General features: G+C 55.5%; 1 protein-coding gene across 4 annotated transcripts in view; it reads left to right on the forward strand.

Annotated features, from left to right (window-relative positions):
* CD6 (CD6 molecule) overlaps nt 1-15634 on the forward strand; it is a 39931-nt gene extending 24297 nt beyond the window's left edge. Inside the window, exons 2-13 of one of the 4 annotated variants that reach the window (XM_066251636.1) lie at nt 3357-3425; nt 4259-4612; nt 5334-5645; nt 6387-6689; nt 8226-8291; nt 9623-9763; nt 10115-10213; nt 11227-11349; nt 13006-13077; nt 13286-13531; nt 13808-13909; nt 14624-15634. In XM_066251636.1, the coding sequence (XP_066107733.1) occupies nt 3357-3425; nt 4259-4612; nt 5334-5645; nt 6387-6689; nt 8226-8291; nt 9623-9763; nt 10115-10213; nt 11227-11349; nt 13006-13077; nt 13286-13531; nt 13808-13909; nt 14624-14688 (1952 nt within the window). In that variant the 3' untranslated portion in view covers nt 14689-15634. The remainder of the gene's footprint in view (nt 1-3356; nt 3426-4258; nt 4613-5333; nt 5646-6386; nt 6690-8225; nt 8292-9622; nt 9764-10114; nt 10214-11226; nt 11350-13005; nt 13078-13285; nt 13532-13807; nt 13910-14623) is intronic. The other 3 variants (XM_066251637.1, XM_066251638.1, XM_066251639.1) reach the window with 3 other exon arrangements.
* Nucleotides 15635-16869: the final 1235 nt, after the last annotated feature.

Genomic DNA, 16869 nt, shown 5'->3' on the forward strand with positions numbered 1-16869 from the left:
GATGATAATGTGTCTTGTAACATTTCTAACATGGCTTTCTTTGTAGTACATGTATTTTTAAAATCACCTACTGTTTTGGCAAACAATACAAAAAGCCTGTTTACGTGTTTAAGTTTTCGAATGTGTTGCGTGTGTGCCTACGTCCCTAATTTTATGTCAGTGGGAGCACGTCATACATGACTTTGCAAAGTATGGCCTTTTATCTTTTCCTCTCATTGCTCGCCTCCCCTCCCTCCTTCCTCTCTTCTCCCGCCCTCATGACTCGGCCCCAGGACCAGCAACATGACATGCAGGTCCCGGTGCAATCTGGAGATGCAGGGCCCCTTGTTCAAAACGTATTCAGAATTTCAAAATGGAGACAGCAAAACAGTAAACTGGGCCTGGGCCTGTCAAAGTGCAGGGCCCTGTGAACACGCAGGTCACTCACCCCTGAAGCTGGCCCTCCTCTATCCTTCCCCTGAAACCCACCTTTTGAATTTGCTCATTTTAATAATCTGATGTGTGTTCTTCCATATTTTTCCACATAAGCATAACCAGTTTGTAGGAGGGTATTTTGGAGCCAATATATTTTTTTAATTGTATCACACTGTGTTTTCTCCTCTGCGTCTTGCTTCCTTACTCAACACAGCGTGGAAAGCCCTCCAGCTGGCGTGAGTCTGTTCCATTCTGTATAAAGGCCACATAAGATGCCACGCTGTAAATAGTCTGTCATTTTCTTCATTTTTCCTGATGGGTGGGCATCATACATCCTGATGCAGTCAAGCCAATTCACAACAAAGGGTAGAGATTCCTTCCCAAATACACTCACTGCAGCAGCAAGAAGAAAAGTGCGAGGCGCAGGCCAGGTGGTAACAACGGCTGGGAAGCACCGACCCTGCCTTGGGGCTCCGTGAGCAGAGGCCTGGCTGGAGGAGGGTGGGCAGTAACTTCTGCTTCGGATCCTGTAGCACAGAAGTCAGGGAACACACAAGCCAGGCCCCCTTCTTGATACAAGGGACAGGAAAATGCTCATGACACACACACACAAAAGTCTTGAGTATATCTAGTATCAATAAACTGCCTTGACAACAGTTGTCCTTTGGAGCTGGCAGCTCCTGCTCACTCTTTCAGTCAGTCAGTCAATCAACAAACACTGTATCGGGCAGCCTGGGGGTCACAGGGCTGACTCAGCCTTGTGCCCTGCCCTCCAGGGTTTTCTGGCCTAGCAGAAGACCTGTGTGCCTTTATGCATGACAGCGTGGCTTCCCAGACCCAGAAAAATGATACAGAACTGAATTCGAACCTCTGTGTACAAACACGGTCATACACACACACATATGCACAAAGACATACACACAGTGACACACACACGATTACAACCACGCACACACCAAACTTACACACACATATGCACTGCAGCCAGCACCCCAATCCCAATGCCTGCAGCTTCCCAGCATGTGTGGAAATACTGAAAACCACACGAGAGCATGGGGTTTGTTGCCATGGGAACCGGGATTCCAAAATCCTAACTTGAGGGCATTTGAATTCTTGTTCTGAATATTTCATTAGCTGTGGATTTTGTGCTCTGAATTCTGAGTCGTTTCTCCTTCAGGGGTCAGGTTGGGCAGCCAAGCAGGGAGGTGGTGAGGACAGGCAATCAAAGGCCTGATTACTTTCTGTCTGAATGATCGAGTGGCCCAAACGGGGGCCTGTGGGACAGCCGTGTCTGTAGGGGTGTGAACACATGTACACATGTGTGCGCATCCTGACGTGAGTCCACGGAATCTTCTCAGGTGAAGCTGAGAGTGTGTAGCAGTCATGCCCACATCTGCAGCCCCTGTGCCAGTCAGGGCGGGCCAGGCTGGGCGGGGGTAACAAATACATCCCCAATCTTCATGGCTCAACACAATAAAGGTTCACTTCTCACTCACACAATATTCTAGTTGGGTCAACATCCCCCTTCATCTTGTAGTAGCATCTGAAACCCAGGACCTCAAGTACGGCCATGACAAAGAAGAAAGAGATGGAGGAGGCTCGCGGCCTTTTACCTCCCTTGGCCCCGCAGTGGGCACATGTCCGCCTGCCTAGGCTTTGATGGTCTCGACATGGGCACTAGAGAGCCGGAAATGTGGAAGAGTTCCTTTGTGAGCACAGGGGTCCCTGCCACAGCTCTCCTTTTGTGCTTCTGCAAACAGGAATGTCCTCACCCAGCAGGGAGCTGATCCCTTGGAGACAGTTCAAATGCTGGTGGCCTTGGGCCACGTATCAGTCAGGGTCTCAACAGGAAACAGGTGGCACACTCAAAATAGAAGTTTGAAGGGGGCTTATTTACAAAAGCGCTATTTATGAAGGATAATACAGTAACAGGAGCTCAGAGCAGATGAGCTGTTACCACCCTGGTCCAAGGACACAAGACCAGGGAGTGGTCAGTGAGACCCAAAAGGAGAGAGTCAAGGAGAGGAACGACAACCTTCAAATGAAGGGCATAGGCTGCTCAAAGGACTCACTGGGAGGGAGCCAGGGGAATACACACCATGATCTCCCTCCTGTCTCTGCTGGGGCTCCCGCTGGCCAAGCCAAACAGAAGCCAAAGGGCCCAGGAAGATGCTGAGTTAGACCAAACAGGTTAGCCCTCCAAGGCCAACTGCAATGCTCTCAGGAGACAAAGGCACACTATTTGGCATGAGCAATCAATTTCTATTCTTTGGGCCTCCCTTTCCTCATTTGTAAAAACTGGATGCTAATATTTACCTCACTGTGTTGGCAAAAGTAAACGCAGTAATATATGCAAAGGCCTGGCATAATCAGTCCTCGGCAAAAGTTAATTTCCCAGTGTCTGAAAGCACTTCAGTCCAATGGTTCACAACCTAGAATGTTACTCTAAAGTCTGATATGAATCTCTCAAACAAATTTTCTGAACAAAAATGTTTTTCCTGAAATTAACCCTGTCTAAATTAAACTTCTTTTGTATGTCAAATATTTCACAGATATTATCTGCTTTTAATCTACAATATTTTCCTAAGTGTTACTGCCAACAAGTTAGGACTCTGGCAGAGAAAGTGATGGATTCGTTATTCACGGTCACTCAGCCAGTGAGTGAGTCTGGCCCCAAAGCCTGGTCCTTCCTCTCTGCTCTACCGTCATTTCTGATGACATGTGCACAATTAATAGATGAAGTGAAGGATGCTACAGCTCCAAACCTTGAGACTTTCCCTCCCTGGAAGGGAGGCAAAGGCACCTGAGGTCCAGGACCATGTCTTTCCAAAGGCCCCAGACAGTTGCGACAGGCTCCAGAAAGTGTTCCTTGCCCTTCAAGGCACCTCTGTGCCCTCCATGCCTGAGTTCACTCACCCACCATGGCTGCTGGTTGATTTCAGGTCGCGTGTCTCCAGCCCCTTCCGGCCAGCCCAACACCAGCAGTGCAGAGAGCCAGCCCTTGGAACCAGGTGAGGAAATGATTTTCTGGGGTCCCTAGTCAGCTTTCTGAGACCAAGCAGTGGTGTCCTGGGATGACAGGAAGGGGAAATGGACTTTTAGGGTCCCAGGGAGGCTCCCTAACTTCAGACCACTCCACTCCTTCTTAACCCAACTTCTGAAAGTCCACATTAGATTCACCTGGAGATCTTAGAACTACCGTCTTTAAGAGGCCACTGATAAAGTGACATGTGCATGACAAGGTGTTCAGAGTGCATTTTAAGAAGATTTGTTGTGAACAAGTTGAAGGAGCCTTGGTGGGGCTGGGGGTGGGGTGAGGAGTTCTACCAGATGGGTCCTAGACAAACTCAACAGATATGTATAAAGAACCTACTCCGTGCCAAACTGCCTAACGCTGGGGGTGCAGTCCTGGGCAAAAATGGGAGGTGATTCCCCCAAGGAGGGGCTCTGGGGAAGGGAGGACCCCCAGATACACCACACGCCTTCAACCCCATCGCCAGCCCCATAGGGCTCCAGGGTCACGGTGGCCTTCCACAGGGGCAAGAGAGAAGGGTTTGTGGGGACTGGATCCTTGGTTCTCTGTCACCCCAGGCCTAATTTATCCTAACCTCGAGAGTCACCCTCAACCCCTTTTCCTGACTCTAAGGAGAACCAGGCCTCAGAAAGGGTTTGGAGATTAACCAGCCCAGCTCCGTTTTGCAGACTGGAAGGCTGAGTTCCAGAGCCGGGTAGGGTATTGTCCAAAGTCACGGTAGCAGGTCAGTGGCGAGGCCCCTGGCGGCCGTCTGCCCCCACCACATGCCCGGCGTAGGCAGAGTCCTCAGCTGGCTTCCGGTGCTTCCAGGGGAGTGGCTCGGGGTCCGCCTGGTGAACGGGAGCAGCCGCTGTGACGGGACCGTGGAGGTTCGGCTAGAACAGTCCTGGGAGCCTGCCTGCGGGGCGTTCTGGAACCTCACCGCCACCGAGGCCGTGTGCCGCGCGCTGGACTGCGGCAAGGTGGAGTGGGTGCCGGTCCAGCCGGTTCCGCCAACCCCGGAGCTGTCATCGGATTGGGCCTTAGGGATCGCCGGTGGGACCCCAAACGCCACGCTGGCCCTGGCGCCCGTCATCCTGTGCAGCAGCGCCGAGTGGCAGCTCTGCAAGGTGGTGGAGCACGCGTGCAGCGGCGACAGGAGGCCAGCCCAGGTCACCTGTGCAGGTACAGCTGACAGCCCCGCGCCCGCCAGCTGAGCCCCTGCTGGTCCGCATACCCCGCGGGCCTTCTCTATTCACTGCCCCTCACTCCTGCCCAGTCCTGGGCACTGGACCCAAGCCTCGCCCCCCACCAAAGGATTGCAATTTTGTATCATTTCCAGCCCTGAAATCCTCAGATCTGGCCTGCAGACCTTTCCTCCAGCTGTTCCTCTCCAGCTGTTCCACTTGGTCCCCAACCCAACCCTTTAGGTACCCAGTGTCCTAACAGAGTCCCTAGGCTTTATTCACTGGTCTCATCCTTCATCCCACTCAGGACCTCTGTCTCCTTTCTCTCCGCCCCTACCCTGATGTACATAAATATGCCAGGTTCCCAGGGTCCCTGGAACACCGATGCTCTCCAGCACTCCCAGGCCCCGCCCACCAGGCGCATGGCCCCACCCACTAGTTTGCACCAGTTACTGGCCCCTCCCACCGGCTCCACAGGCCTACCTACAAAGTATCCAGCTTCGCCCCCAGAGTCCCTAGTTCTGCCCAATCCCCCCACCTCTGCTCACCTAGTCTCCAACCCTGCGGGGGTCCCCCATCCTGTCCACAGAGTTACCTCCCCTCTGGCTGGATCCATAACCCCGCCTACAACTCTCCGGCCCAGTCCCAATCACCCGACCCCCCCCCACCTTGCCCTCTTCCCTGCCTGTACCCACAAACCCCCTCCCCCCCACCCCCAGAGAATCAAGCGGTGCGGTTGGTGGATGGTGGCAGCCGGTGCGCCGGGCGGGTGGAGATGCTGGAGCACGGCCAGTGGGGTTCTCTGTGCGACGACACGTGGGATCTGGAGGATGCAAACGTGGTGTGCCGGCAACTGAAATGCGGCTGGGCCATCCAGGCCGTGCCAGGCTTGCACTTTGCCCCCGGCCAAGGGCCCATCCACCGGAACCAGGTGAACTGCTCGGGGTCCGAGGCCTATCTGTGGGACTGCCCAGGGCTGCCTGGAGACCGCTACTGTGGCCACAAGGAGGATGCTGGTGTGCTGTGCTCAGGTCAGTGGCTGAGGTTCCCGAATGTCCCATCCCACCCACACTTACGGGGACCTTCTCGGCACCGGGCCTGTGCTTCGTTCACGCGGGAAGGATGGCCCCTGTCCTTGCATGGTCACCATCTAGGAGGCAAAATGAGACCCGGACAAACATAACCCCCGGGAATAGTGGTAAATGCCCTAGGAAAGGGAACCAGGTGAAGTTTAGGAAGTTTAGAAGTTTAGGCAATCCAGAGCTGGAGAGATAAACCTGCCCACCTCCTGGAGGAGCTGACGTAAGGATGAGGCTCTTCCCGGGTAGGAGTTAGCCACCTGGTCCGGAGCACCCGGGGAGATGGCGGCAGGAAGGGGCCAGAGGGGGCTGTCGGCAGTCCGCATGGGACCATGAAGTCCTGGCCCAGCCAGTGCTTCTCTATCATGTGCACAGGAATTGGGAGGAGGGTGTCTCCCTAAATATAGATTCTGACTCAGCAGGTCTGGCAGGGCTCGAGACTGCATTTCTAACAGGATTCTAGATGCTGCTGCTGCTGCTGGTCCATGGACCACACCTTGGGTAGCAAGGATATAGGGCACTGCAGCCAGAGCAGACGGGACAGAGGAGAGACAGGCAGATGCTGGAGGAGAGCACACAAGATCTAGAGACCGGCCGGCTGTGGGGTGTTTGTACTCATGGGTGTGGGCTGGTGGGGATTTGGGCCCAAAGGATCCTGACCTGACTCTGCCCTCCCTGACCCCTCCCCTGCAGAGCACCAGTCCTTGCGCCTGACTGGGGGCATTGACTCCTGCGAGGGGCAAGTGGAGGTACACTTCCGTGGGGTCTGGAACACAGTGTGTGACAGTGAGTGGTACACACCGGAAGCCCAGGTGCTCTGCCAGGCCTTGGGCTGTGGGACTGTGGCCAAAATACCCAGGGGGCTGCCCCACTCCCTATCAGGCAAGATGCACTATTCATGCAAAGGAGACGAGCCCACCCTCTCGAACTGTTCCTGGTGGTTCAACAACTCCAACCTCTGCAGCCAGTCAAAGGCAGCCAGGGTCCTCTGCTCAGGTACGCCTTCCCCACCCACCTCTCTCCACCCTCACCTCAGACTTAGACCAGAAATTCCACCTGGATCCACAGCCTAAGAACGTGGGCTAGATCAGGAATGACTAATACTAGCATTAGAGGGACCATTGTCCCTAGGATGCGCAGGCAGATGTTGTTAATTACTCAGGGCATCTTTTCCACAAATCTTCGACTCGGCCTCAGAATCATGAATCAAATATTTATTAAGGCCTTATTATATGCTAATCAGTGGTCTCTGTGGGCTGGAGTTCACTCAGGAGATGAAACCAACTTAGCATCCCAGGACTGGTGATCACAATAAAAATAATATCAGGAGACATTAGTAATAATATCAGTGTCTGGAGGCCTCATCATGTGCCAGGCATTGCTGAGCACACGGTATGTCTTATTTATTTATTTGTTCATTTATGTATTTATCTATTGAGAGAAGGGGAGATAGTGAGACAGACTCCCACATGCACCCTGACCAGGATCCACTCAGCAACCCCTGTCTGGAGCCAATGCTCGAATCAACTGAGCTATTTTTAGCACCTGAGACTGTTGTGCTGGGACCAACCTAGCTATCCTCAGCACCCAGGGCCGTCGCTCAAACCAGTCAAGTCACTGGCTGTGGGAGGAGAAGAAGGAGAAAGGGAGAGAAGGAAGGGGAGAAAAGCAGATAGTCGCTTCTCTTGTGTGCCCTGACTGGGAATCAAACCCGGGATGTCCATACACCAGGCCTACATTCTATCCACTGAGCAAACCAGCCAGAACTGTTTTATCTTGGATAAGCCTCACATCCACTCTATGAATTGGGTCCTACCATATTCTACCTACCACAAATCTAAGACGGCATTGATATGTCACACCAAATATTATTTTATGTATCATAATGGACAACAATGCTGCCAAAATAAACTCTTGACATGTCATCAGTCCTAAGATTGGTGCCATGGCCTGATTTCAGTGTGGAAGTGTGAAATTGTGAGAGTATTAGAACCGAGGAAACACAGTATTAGTGTGTCCGTGGAGGTCAGACACAGCCTGGCTGGGATTCCAGCTCGGCCTGTTCCAGCCAGGAGGCTCAGTTTTGTGACCGTGTGGATGCTGATACTAGCCACTCCCCGGGGAGCTGCAAAATCAGACATCACCACGGACTTTGGGATTTTGCCATCCTTTACCTGTCGAATGCTTATGATAATGATGAGGGTATCAGCTGCTAACCTGAAGAGCACACCCAACTGAATGGAAAAGGGACTTGTGGTCTGTAGCGGATTGATTGTACAGAAGGAAGAGATCATTCTTTATTAGCCACATATTTTAACAAAAGAACCTTCCCAGCTCTGAATTCATGATGTCTCTCCTAATTGTGCGGGATGGGAAAGACAGATTTCCTTAGCCATGTGCCCCCCCTTCCCCGGGGACCGTGACCCCAATGCCAGGTCACTTGCCTGTTGTGTTCAGTTCCTAGCACAAGGCCTGGCACACAGTAGGTGCTCAGTAACAGGGGTGGAGTGAATGAGTGGTGTTTCCTGACAGGTTCCCGGAGGTTGCTCAATCTGTCCACTCCAGAAGTTCCCGCCACTGTCCAGCCGGTCACCGTAGGTGAGTGTCACCGGGTACTCAGTGTCTCAGAGACCCAGGTGCATGCATGCTATTGCATGTGTGTGCACGTGCGTGTCTGCCTGGGTGGGGTCTGATGATTTGTTCCCCATCGCCCACCTCCAGACGCTGGCCTTGCCTCCCCCAGGCTCTGGGTGCCTGTGTCCCACTCCCCGCCCCTCTCTCCTATGTCAGCTCCGCAGCTCCCTGCATCCTGACATTTCGTGGACAGGATTACACTCTCACTCTCCTGTGAGCTCCAGTAGGGTGGGAAGATGGAGCTGGAGAGCTGAGCTGGTCTGACACAGGCCAGATGGTGGGGACACTGAGGGTCACAGCCAGTGTGTCAATAGTGTCCCAGGCATTGGCCTGGCACTTCACAGTCATTATTTCCCAACCTTTTAATCCTCCCGACAGACCGCTGGGGAGGTCTCATCATGACCCTTACACAGAGGAAGGAGGTCAGACTCAGAGGGTGAAGTGACAGCCAGCCAGTGCTAACCGGAATTTGCATCCAAGGTTCTGAACTCCAGATCCATGCTTGATCTATCCGCCAGCTGTGTGTAGCTGGGCCAGCTTCGGGGCCGACTCCTGGGGCTTGAATTGCAGCTTTGCCTCTGGCCAGCTGTACGATGTAGGGCAATGCCTAATGTCTCTGAGCCTCAGCTCCCTTGACTCTAAGATGGAACTGATAACCACAGCACCTCTCCTAGTGTTGTTGTGAGTCTCCAGTGAATTAATTTTCATAGAGCACTTACAATAGGGGTTAGTACATGGTAAGCACTGTCTGGGCATTAGTCATACTTGTGATCATTTAATCCAGGCATGGAGCCCCTGGCACGTTCACTGTCAGGCATGGCTCAGTGTCACCTTCTCTGGAAAACCAACCTTCATCTTTCCCTTAAAGAATAAGGTGCCCCGAGCAGCACCTCATGCCCCCCCCCAGGTCCCCTCCATACCTCATTCACAGCAGGCATTTCACTATATTGGATTGAGCCGTCTTGTTGATCTCCCTGCTAGACAAAGACCCTGATGGCCTGTGACGCTGTTGTCACACCGTGGGCACTCCATAATGGTTGAGTAGAGAGATTCCTGTGGGCTGGTGGCCAGGAGAAGTTTCACTCAATCAGTTATTCATTCAGGATACATTTCTGGAGCACCTACTATACACCAGCCACATAAAGCAGCTGAGCACATGTTTTTAAAAAGGGAAGAAGAGGATAGGTCCAAAGGAAAGCGGGTCAGTTGCAGGCCGGCTGGAGAGGCGAGAAGAAGGGCAAGGAGAAACCTGTGTCCATTCCTCTTTCTCTCTGATTTGGGGTTCTTGCTTCCAGAACCTTCTATGTCAGTACAAATGGAGGACTGGAAATCACGGGACCTAATGCTCCTCATCTTCTGCATCATTCTGGGAATTCTCTTCCTGGGCTCACTCATCATAATCGCCATCATCCTCTTGAAAGTTAAAGGGAAATACGGTAGGTGCAGAATTCTAGGAGTCACGGGGAAGGCCCAGGGATGGGAAGAAGCAGGTTAGAGGTGTAGCCTTCCTATGGGGATGTGAACTTGGGGGACCCCAGCAGGAGTATCAGTGACTTAACAATGGCCACTCAAGACCTGGACATGGGAGAATCTCCCGATGGGAAGGATTTTCCCAGCATGCCCAGCAGAAACGAACCAATGCGGGCCCCTTGGGAGGATCAGACTATGTGTGTGCGTGTTTGGGGGGTGGGGGGGGGTGAGGAGGGAGGTGTGTTCATGAGACAGAACCAGGCAGACTGGAAGAGGCCAAAGAGTGACTTGTAGAATCTCTGCCTCCCCTCCCTCAGCCCTCCCTGTTACGATGAATCACCAAAACCTACCCACCAGCACCCCAGCAGGGATCAATAGCTATCAAGAGGTCCCCATCTCCATCCCCAAAGAAGAAGGTAGGCTGTCACCCACCCTGGGAATGAGGAGGGCTGGAGAGGACAGGAAGGATGTACTTATGGAGGGTCAGTGCTGTTTATGTTAAAGCAGCACCCCAGCCGGGTGAGTCCTATGCTAGCTCTCTAGTGGCTACGGGACCTCAGCACATCAAGTCTCAGTCTGGGGCTCAGTCGGGAAAGTCTCCGACTTTTCAGTGCAGTCATTCTAGGACCCTAGGCCTTTGAGTCCTGGACCAACACAGGCCCAGGGCATTTCGGACCGTGCCCTCACTGGGTTTTGCTAATTGCTATTAGGTTGTGATGTCATTGTCTCTTTCAATGGCTTGCCCAATCAGCCTCCCTGCAGAGCCCCGTCAAGATTTTCCTGGAACAAAATTTTTTTGTAAATGAAAAATATTGGACCATTCATCCATGTTTTATGACATATGAATTTATACCTCTTGAAACTCTTGTAAAAGAATTGGGGTTTAATCACATTGCATTGTAAATATATTTCATTGCCTTTATTTGAAAATCAGTACAAAACCCAGCCCAATATTAGTAGTATTCTCTGCATCCAGTATCCATCTGTTTGAGGAGAGAATACGAATACAGAACCCAGAACAAGGCCGGGCACAGAGCAGCCACTCACTGAATCTGGTGGTCCAGAGGTTAAGAGGCACACTGCCTGCTTCTCTGGGCCCGGGGAGAACCTCTGTGCCTCAGTTTCCCCAGCTATAAAATGGGGACATGAATGTACCTACCTTAAAGAGTTGTTATGAGAATCAAACGAGATACTTGTCAATGTTAGGACTGCTATGTAGGCGTTTGTGATATAAGTAAGTGTTATTTAGCCCCCCAGGTTTGGAGTGGGCGGGAAGAGCTTGGGAAACCCGGCATGGAGGGTCTGGTACCAGATGGGCTCCCCTGCACTCTCCCTCCCTCTCTGTCTCCCCCACCCACGCTGTCCGCCCCCGCCCCCTGCGCCCTCTGTCCACCATTCGGCTATGCTCCCTACTCTGCTTTCTCCCCAGTTTCCAAGCTGCCCGTCCAGGTCTGGGCCCCACACCCCGCGGACTCGGACTCCAGCTCGGACTCCGACTATGAGCACTATGACTTCAGCGCCCAGCCTCCCGTGGCTCTGACCACCTTCTACAGTGAGTGCCTGGGCCCGGCACCCGAGGGCTCCTTCGCCTGGGCCCGGGAGAGGGCCCAGCTGCCTGGGGACCCTCAGTAGCTCCACCTGATGACCCCCACACAACTAGGGTGCAGTCACCCTTGTTACCCACTGGACTGATCATAAATGGTCCCGCACTGAAGTTTTCAAAGTGCTTTTTGACCCAGGAGGCCTCTCCATGTCTCCAGGCATTTCCACGTCTGGCCTCTTCCTTCCCATGTTGGCCTCTGGCCACGCAGGGTCTGAAGTTCTGTCCTTTGACACTCACCTGAGGAAATCCAGGCGAGAGACACAGTTCAGATGGCTTCCTGCACACTCATACACTCTCTCTGTGCCTCGTCCTCCCATCACCCTCGCCCCCCACCCCCACTGCGAGCCCACCTCCACCTCCTCTCTGGCTTCTCCAGCCCTTCTCTCTGCCTTCTGGGTGGCAGGGCCCCTGCAAAGCTGGGAGCTTAAAGGAGACCAGAGAACCCGGCACCTACTGTGGGATCCCTTGGGAGCCTGACACAAACTCCTGAGCCCCACCTGCACCTCCTATATAAGTTAGGCTGACAGTTAGGCTGTGTGTGACAGAGACCCCCCCAAATGACAGTGTGCTGAGACGCTAAGATGTTGCCCTTATCCACGTGGTGCAGCTCGCTCACCACCGTGTCCATATTCTAGCCAGCAAGAAGGGGGAGGGGAAGGTGAGGCATGCCTTACCCTTAAGGCCTCAGATGACCATGTGGCTCCCACTCAAGGCTCATCAGCCAGAACTTAAACCCACCAGCTGCAAGAGAGGCAGGGAGAAGAAGCCTCCGTCCGGGGCCGCTGTGTGCCCAGATAAAGGCCAGAAGGTCTCCTAGTGCAGGAGGGGAGGATGGATGTTGGGGACAGCCAGCTATCTTTGCCCTACCTGCTGAATCAGGGCCTCTGGGGGTGGACGCAAATAATACCATGTCTCTGGTCCCTGCACCAGCGTTTGGGAGCCCCAGGGGTGGAGTGTCCCTAGAAGCTGAGATCCTGAGCCCAGGCATGTAAAATACAAGACTGAGAGTCCAAAAGCTTACGACACCAAGACTAAAAGTCAGTGGTGCCAGGTTCAAAAGAGCTGACTGCACGATTCCAGACCCTGGAGTCCTGCCGGTCCCGAGGACCTACAGCTCCTGGGTTCTGAAAGGAAGCTGCCCAGACCCTGGAGCCCTGCCGGTCCCGAGGACCTACAGCTCCTGGGTTCTGAAAGGAAGCTGCCCAGACCCTGGAGTCCTGCCGGTCCCGAGGACCTACAGCTCCTTGGTTCTGAAAGGAAGCTGGCCCAGACCCCGGGGTGCAAAGCTTCCAGACCCTGCAGCCTAGGCTTTGGGCAGCTCCTCGGAGGGCGACATCTGCCCGAGCTGAGAGGACACAAGACTAAGTATTTCCCTAAGTAGTGGAGGGGAAACTGGGGACAAAGGGTTCAGGCGCAGGGCTTCTGGCCAGAAGCAGCTGGTTTCAGATGGAGGTCAGGGGTCCTTCTGGACGAGGACATGAGCCTGCCAGCCGGTGGGGAAGGCGAAGCCCCGCCCTACCCCCGGGGCTGTCCTACTGCCCCGTTCAGCCTCAGGGGCACCCTCCTCCAGGCCTTCGGCCCCCTCACCACCACCTCTGCTCGTAGATTCCCAGCGGCACCGGGTCACAGAGGAGGAGGTCCAGCAGAGCAGGTTCCGGATGCCCGCCTTGGAGGAAGGTGAGTAGGGCCAGGGAGGGGCATGCAGGAGGTGAGGCCAGCCCTGCCTCCTGACTTAGCAGCTCAGCTCACCTTGGGAAGCGCCGGCAGCCGCCTCCCTCAACAGGTCCCTCCTGGCTTTAACTGTGGCGGTCAGTTCTTTCTCAAGTCTAATCTGAAGCTTTCTTCTTTCCTCACCGTTCTCCCTTCCCCGACCCGGGACCTGAAGAGGTGCAGGCCTCCCAGGTCCCACCTGTCAACCCTGGACACCGCATTGCAGATGCCCCCTCCCTGGGCCCTCAGCAGCACACGAGGAACAGCAGCGGGTCCAGCACGTCGTCTGGGGAGGACTACTGTAATCGTCCCAGCAGCAGGCTGCCTCCATGGAAGCCTCAGGGTTTTTCTTCAGAAAGGAACCCCCACCTGGAGCAGCCCCCAAACTTGGAGCTGGCTGGCTCCCAGGGAACTTTTGCAGGTAATCTGGGCCCGGGAGGATTCTGTAGCCAACCTGGCTGGAGAAAGCAGAAAGCTAAGAGCCCTGAACCAAGCTGAGCTCAGGATTCCAGTCCCAGCTCTGCAGCCACTTGCTGTGTGACCTCGGACAAGTCTCCTCCCCTCTCTGGGCTTTCCTTTCCTCATTCATCCAGCTAGAGACTGGACTCGATGGAGTCCCGAGGGCCTCCCAGCGCCGGCAGTTTGTGAACTGACTGTCCCCTGGCAGAGGGTGACTGGCTCTGCGGCTTTCCAACAGGGCCCTCGGCGGATGACAGCTCCAGCACCTCCTCCGGGGAGTGGTACCAGAACTACCAGCCGCCACCCCAGCCCCCTCCGGAGGAGCAGTTTGGGTGTCCAGGTGCCACTGGGAGGGGATGGGGCCTGGGGAGGGGGACAGAGAGGGACTGGGGAATGGGTGAGTGGGGGACATCCAGATCCATTGAATCCATTAAGCCCAAGGAAAAAAGATGACAGGTAAAGGGATTTTAAAAACAAACAAACAAAAAACCACAAATAGGACTATGAGAAGGTAGGGGAAATGGAGGTAGATGGATGGGACAGAGACAGATTCGAAGAGAATGCTTTGGGAGGACGTGAGCTCCCCATTAGTGGAGGCATTCAAGCAGAAGTGGCTGAATGGCCGCTTGGGGGGAACTGTGGTGACGGAGGGGCTCCCGACATCAATTGTCCATCAGCTACTGTGCCGGCCTGGGGACCACGCCTGAGCTACGCCACAGCTCTGCCAGTGGGCTGGCCTCCCAGTGCGGGAGATGGCAGTGAGCGGGAGGGGAGGACCAGTCAGCTCTGTCCCGTGGGGCAGCCGGGCAGCTGGGGCAGTGGCTGGCCTCCCAGTGCGGGAGATGGCAGTGAGCGGGAGGGGAGGACCAGTCAGCTCTGTCCCGTGGGGCAGCCGGGCAGCTGGGGCAGTGGCTGGCCTCCCAGTGCGGGAGATGGCAGTGAGCAGGAGGGGAGGACCAGTCAGCTCTGTCCCGTGGGGCAGCCGGGCAGCTGGGGCGGTGTGGCCTCCTGCTGACCTGGGTCTCCCCCTGACCCGAGCTTCCCGGCCACACAGGATCCCCCAGTCCCCATCCTGGTTCCACCGACAACGAAGACTACGATGACATTGGAGCAGCTTAGCCGGGGCCCAGCGAGGCTGCAGGTGGCTCCTTCCCACTGGACTCCTGCCCTACCTTCTCCCCCGTCCCACCCTGTGCTCCCAGACTGTGCCCCAGGGTGCCGAGAGGCCTCCCCTGGAGAGACGGAGGGAAGCCCCTCACCTTGTACTTCTCAGTTGGCATCCATCAGACAGAACCTGCTGGCACAGCCCTCTGCCAGCCCCGAGCAGCAGCGCCGAGGTGGAGGGTGCCACTCCTGAGAGCTAGTGAGTTCTCTGTCTCAGGGACGGACAAGCAGGCTGGGCCACCTCTCAGCCGGCAGCATGGAGGGGTTGAACTGGATGAGTCCCAAGGCCCCTTCTGACCCTCGGTGTCCGGTGCTTTGGTGCCCTGAGTCTGAGAGGGGCAGAGGCGGGCCTGTCCCAGTGCTGCCCGGAGGCCCACGTGCAGGGGCTGTGTGCTGTCGCTATGACAGGTAGATTCTGGGCTTGGGGGTGGCACACCAGCTGATGGAAGGCCCCATCAGAGCAGGTAGTCTGGGCTTCCTGGGCACAGCCAGCTGACAGTGAGCAGGACAACTGCTCCCCCCGCCCTCCAAGGGACTCGGGTCTGAGGCCAGACCTGCCTCTCTAGTCCCTTGGAGCCCTCCAGGGGCACAGCCCTGTGCTTCAGGGACTGTCCCTGGACAGCGGATCCTTATTCTGACCATTTACAGAGATGGTCTCAGCACAGACCCAGAGCTGGGGCCCGGTCCCTGAAGGGGCAGAGCACAGAGATGTCTTCCCGGGGGGGGGGGGGTCCGGAGGCTCACTAAGCCCCGCGTCTCCCACTGTCTGCTTGATTGATGGGAGCCCTCGTGAGCCTGTGAATATGCAATGTCACGCCCAGAGCCATGAACCTGACCAGGCAGCCTCCCCAGAGAGGCCGGTGGTCCGGCTTCTTGGTGCCCTGTTCTGAGCATCCTGACATTAAACTAATTGCTGAATGAAACAGGGGCGTGGAGTGACAAGTCCTTGAACTCATAGACCCCAGGTTGTGAGTGTGCGTGTGCGTGTGCGTGTGTGTGTCTGTGTTGGGTAGGGACAGTTCTATCCATTGAGGGAAACTGGAATACTTCGGGGACCTGACACCATGAAAAACGCTGGGGATATAGGGACAAGAAGGTACAGGGCCTGTCCCCTGACAGCCACCTGTGAACTCAGCAGTGACCGTGCTCCCCAATCTGCCCGGACCAGCCTGGCACAGTGGGGCTGGGTTCTGACCTAGGCCTCCAAAAGCCTCAGAAGCAGAGTAAGGCAAAGGATGTTATGATCAGAGCTGCCTAGCAAAGGAATTGATCTTGGGCCCAGGAGGAGCTGGAGACGAGACTGGCGGATGTGGAGGGGGCTGTGGATGTGGAGAGGGAAAGGCCGGAGGGCTCAGGCATTCTCCACCAGCTGAGACCCTGGGGTTTCAGCCCAGCTGCAGGGGCCAATGCCCAGCTTTGCCCTCGAGGTCAGGGATGGGGGTCCTCTGAGCCCTCCCGGAGCGGGTGGGGGCGAGAGGCAGAGGAGGCAAGGCTGTGCACCTTGCTCTGCGGGACTGAGCGGGGCCTGTCTGCTGTTCCCCTGTCCCGGGAGGGGAGAGAAGGCTGGCGCTGCGGGGCTGAGCGGGGCCTGTCTGCTGTTCCCCTGTCCCGGGAGGGGAGAGAAGGCTGGCGCTGCGGGGCTGAGCGGGGCCTGTCTGCTGTTCCCCTGTCCCGGGAGGGGAGAGAAGGCTGGCGCTGCGGGGCTGAGCGGGGCCTGTCTGCTGTTCCCCAGTCCCGGGAGGGGAGAGAAGGCTGGCACTATGGGACTGAGCGGGGCCTGTTTGCTGTTCCCCTGTCCCGGGAGGGGAGAGAAGGCTGGCGCTCCCCAGGGCAACCGTCACAGGATGTGGTTGTTGCTGTGCTGGGCCCCCCTCCCCAGGTGGAGGGGGATTCCTAGGGGAGGAGCCAGTGCTGAGGTGGGCGGGGACAGACTTCCAGGGTCGGTGGTGAAAGCCTTTTTTTGTCAGATAGCCTGGGTTCAAATCCCAGCTCTTCCCTGCCTGGCCATGTGGTCTCAGGCAAGTCACTCAACACCTCTGAGCCTTTGATATGAAGTTCATCTGTCCAGTGCACACAGCAGCAGTCGGCACCTCACAGGCGATGGTAAGAGTTGAAGTTTGGGCAATAAATGATCCC

Source organism: Saccopteryx bilineata, chromosome 1 (genome assembly GCF_036850765.1).
Source record: "Saccopteryx bilineata isolate mSacBil1 chromosome 1, mSacBil1_pri_phased_curated, whole genome shotgun sequence".
Lineage (NCBI taxonomy): Eukaryota > Metazoa > Chordata > Mammalia > Chiroptera > Emballonuridae > Saccopteryx > Saccopteryx bilineata.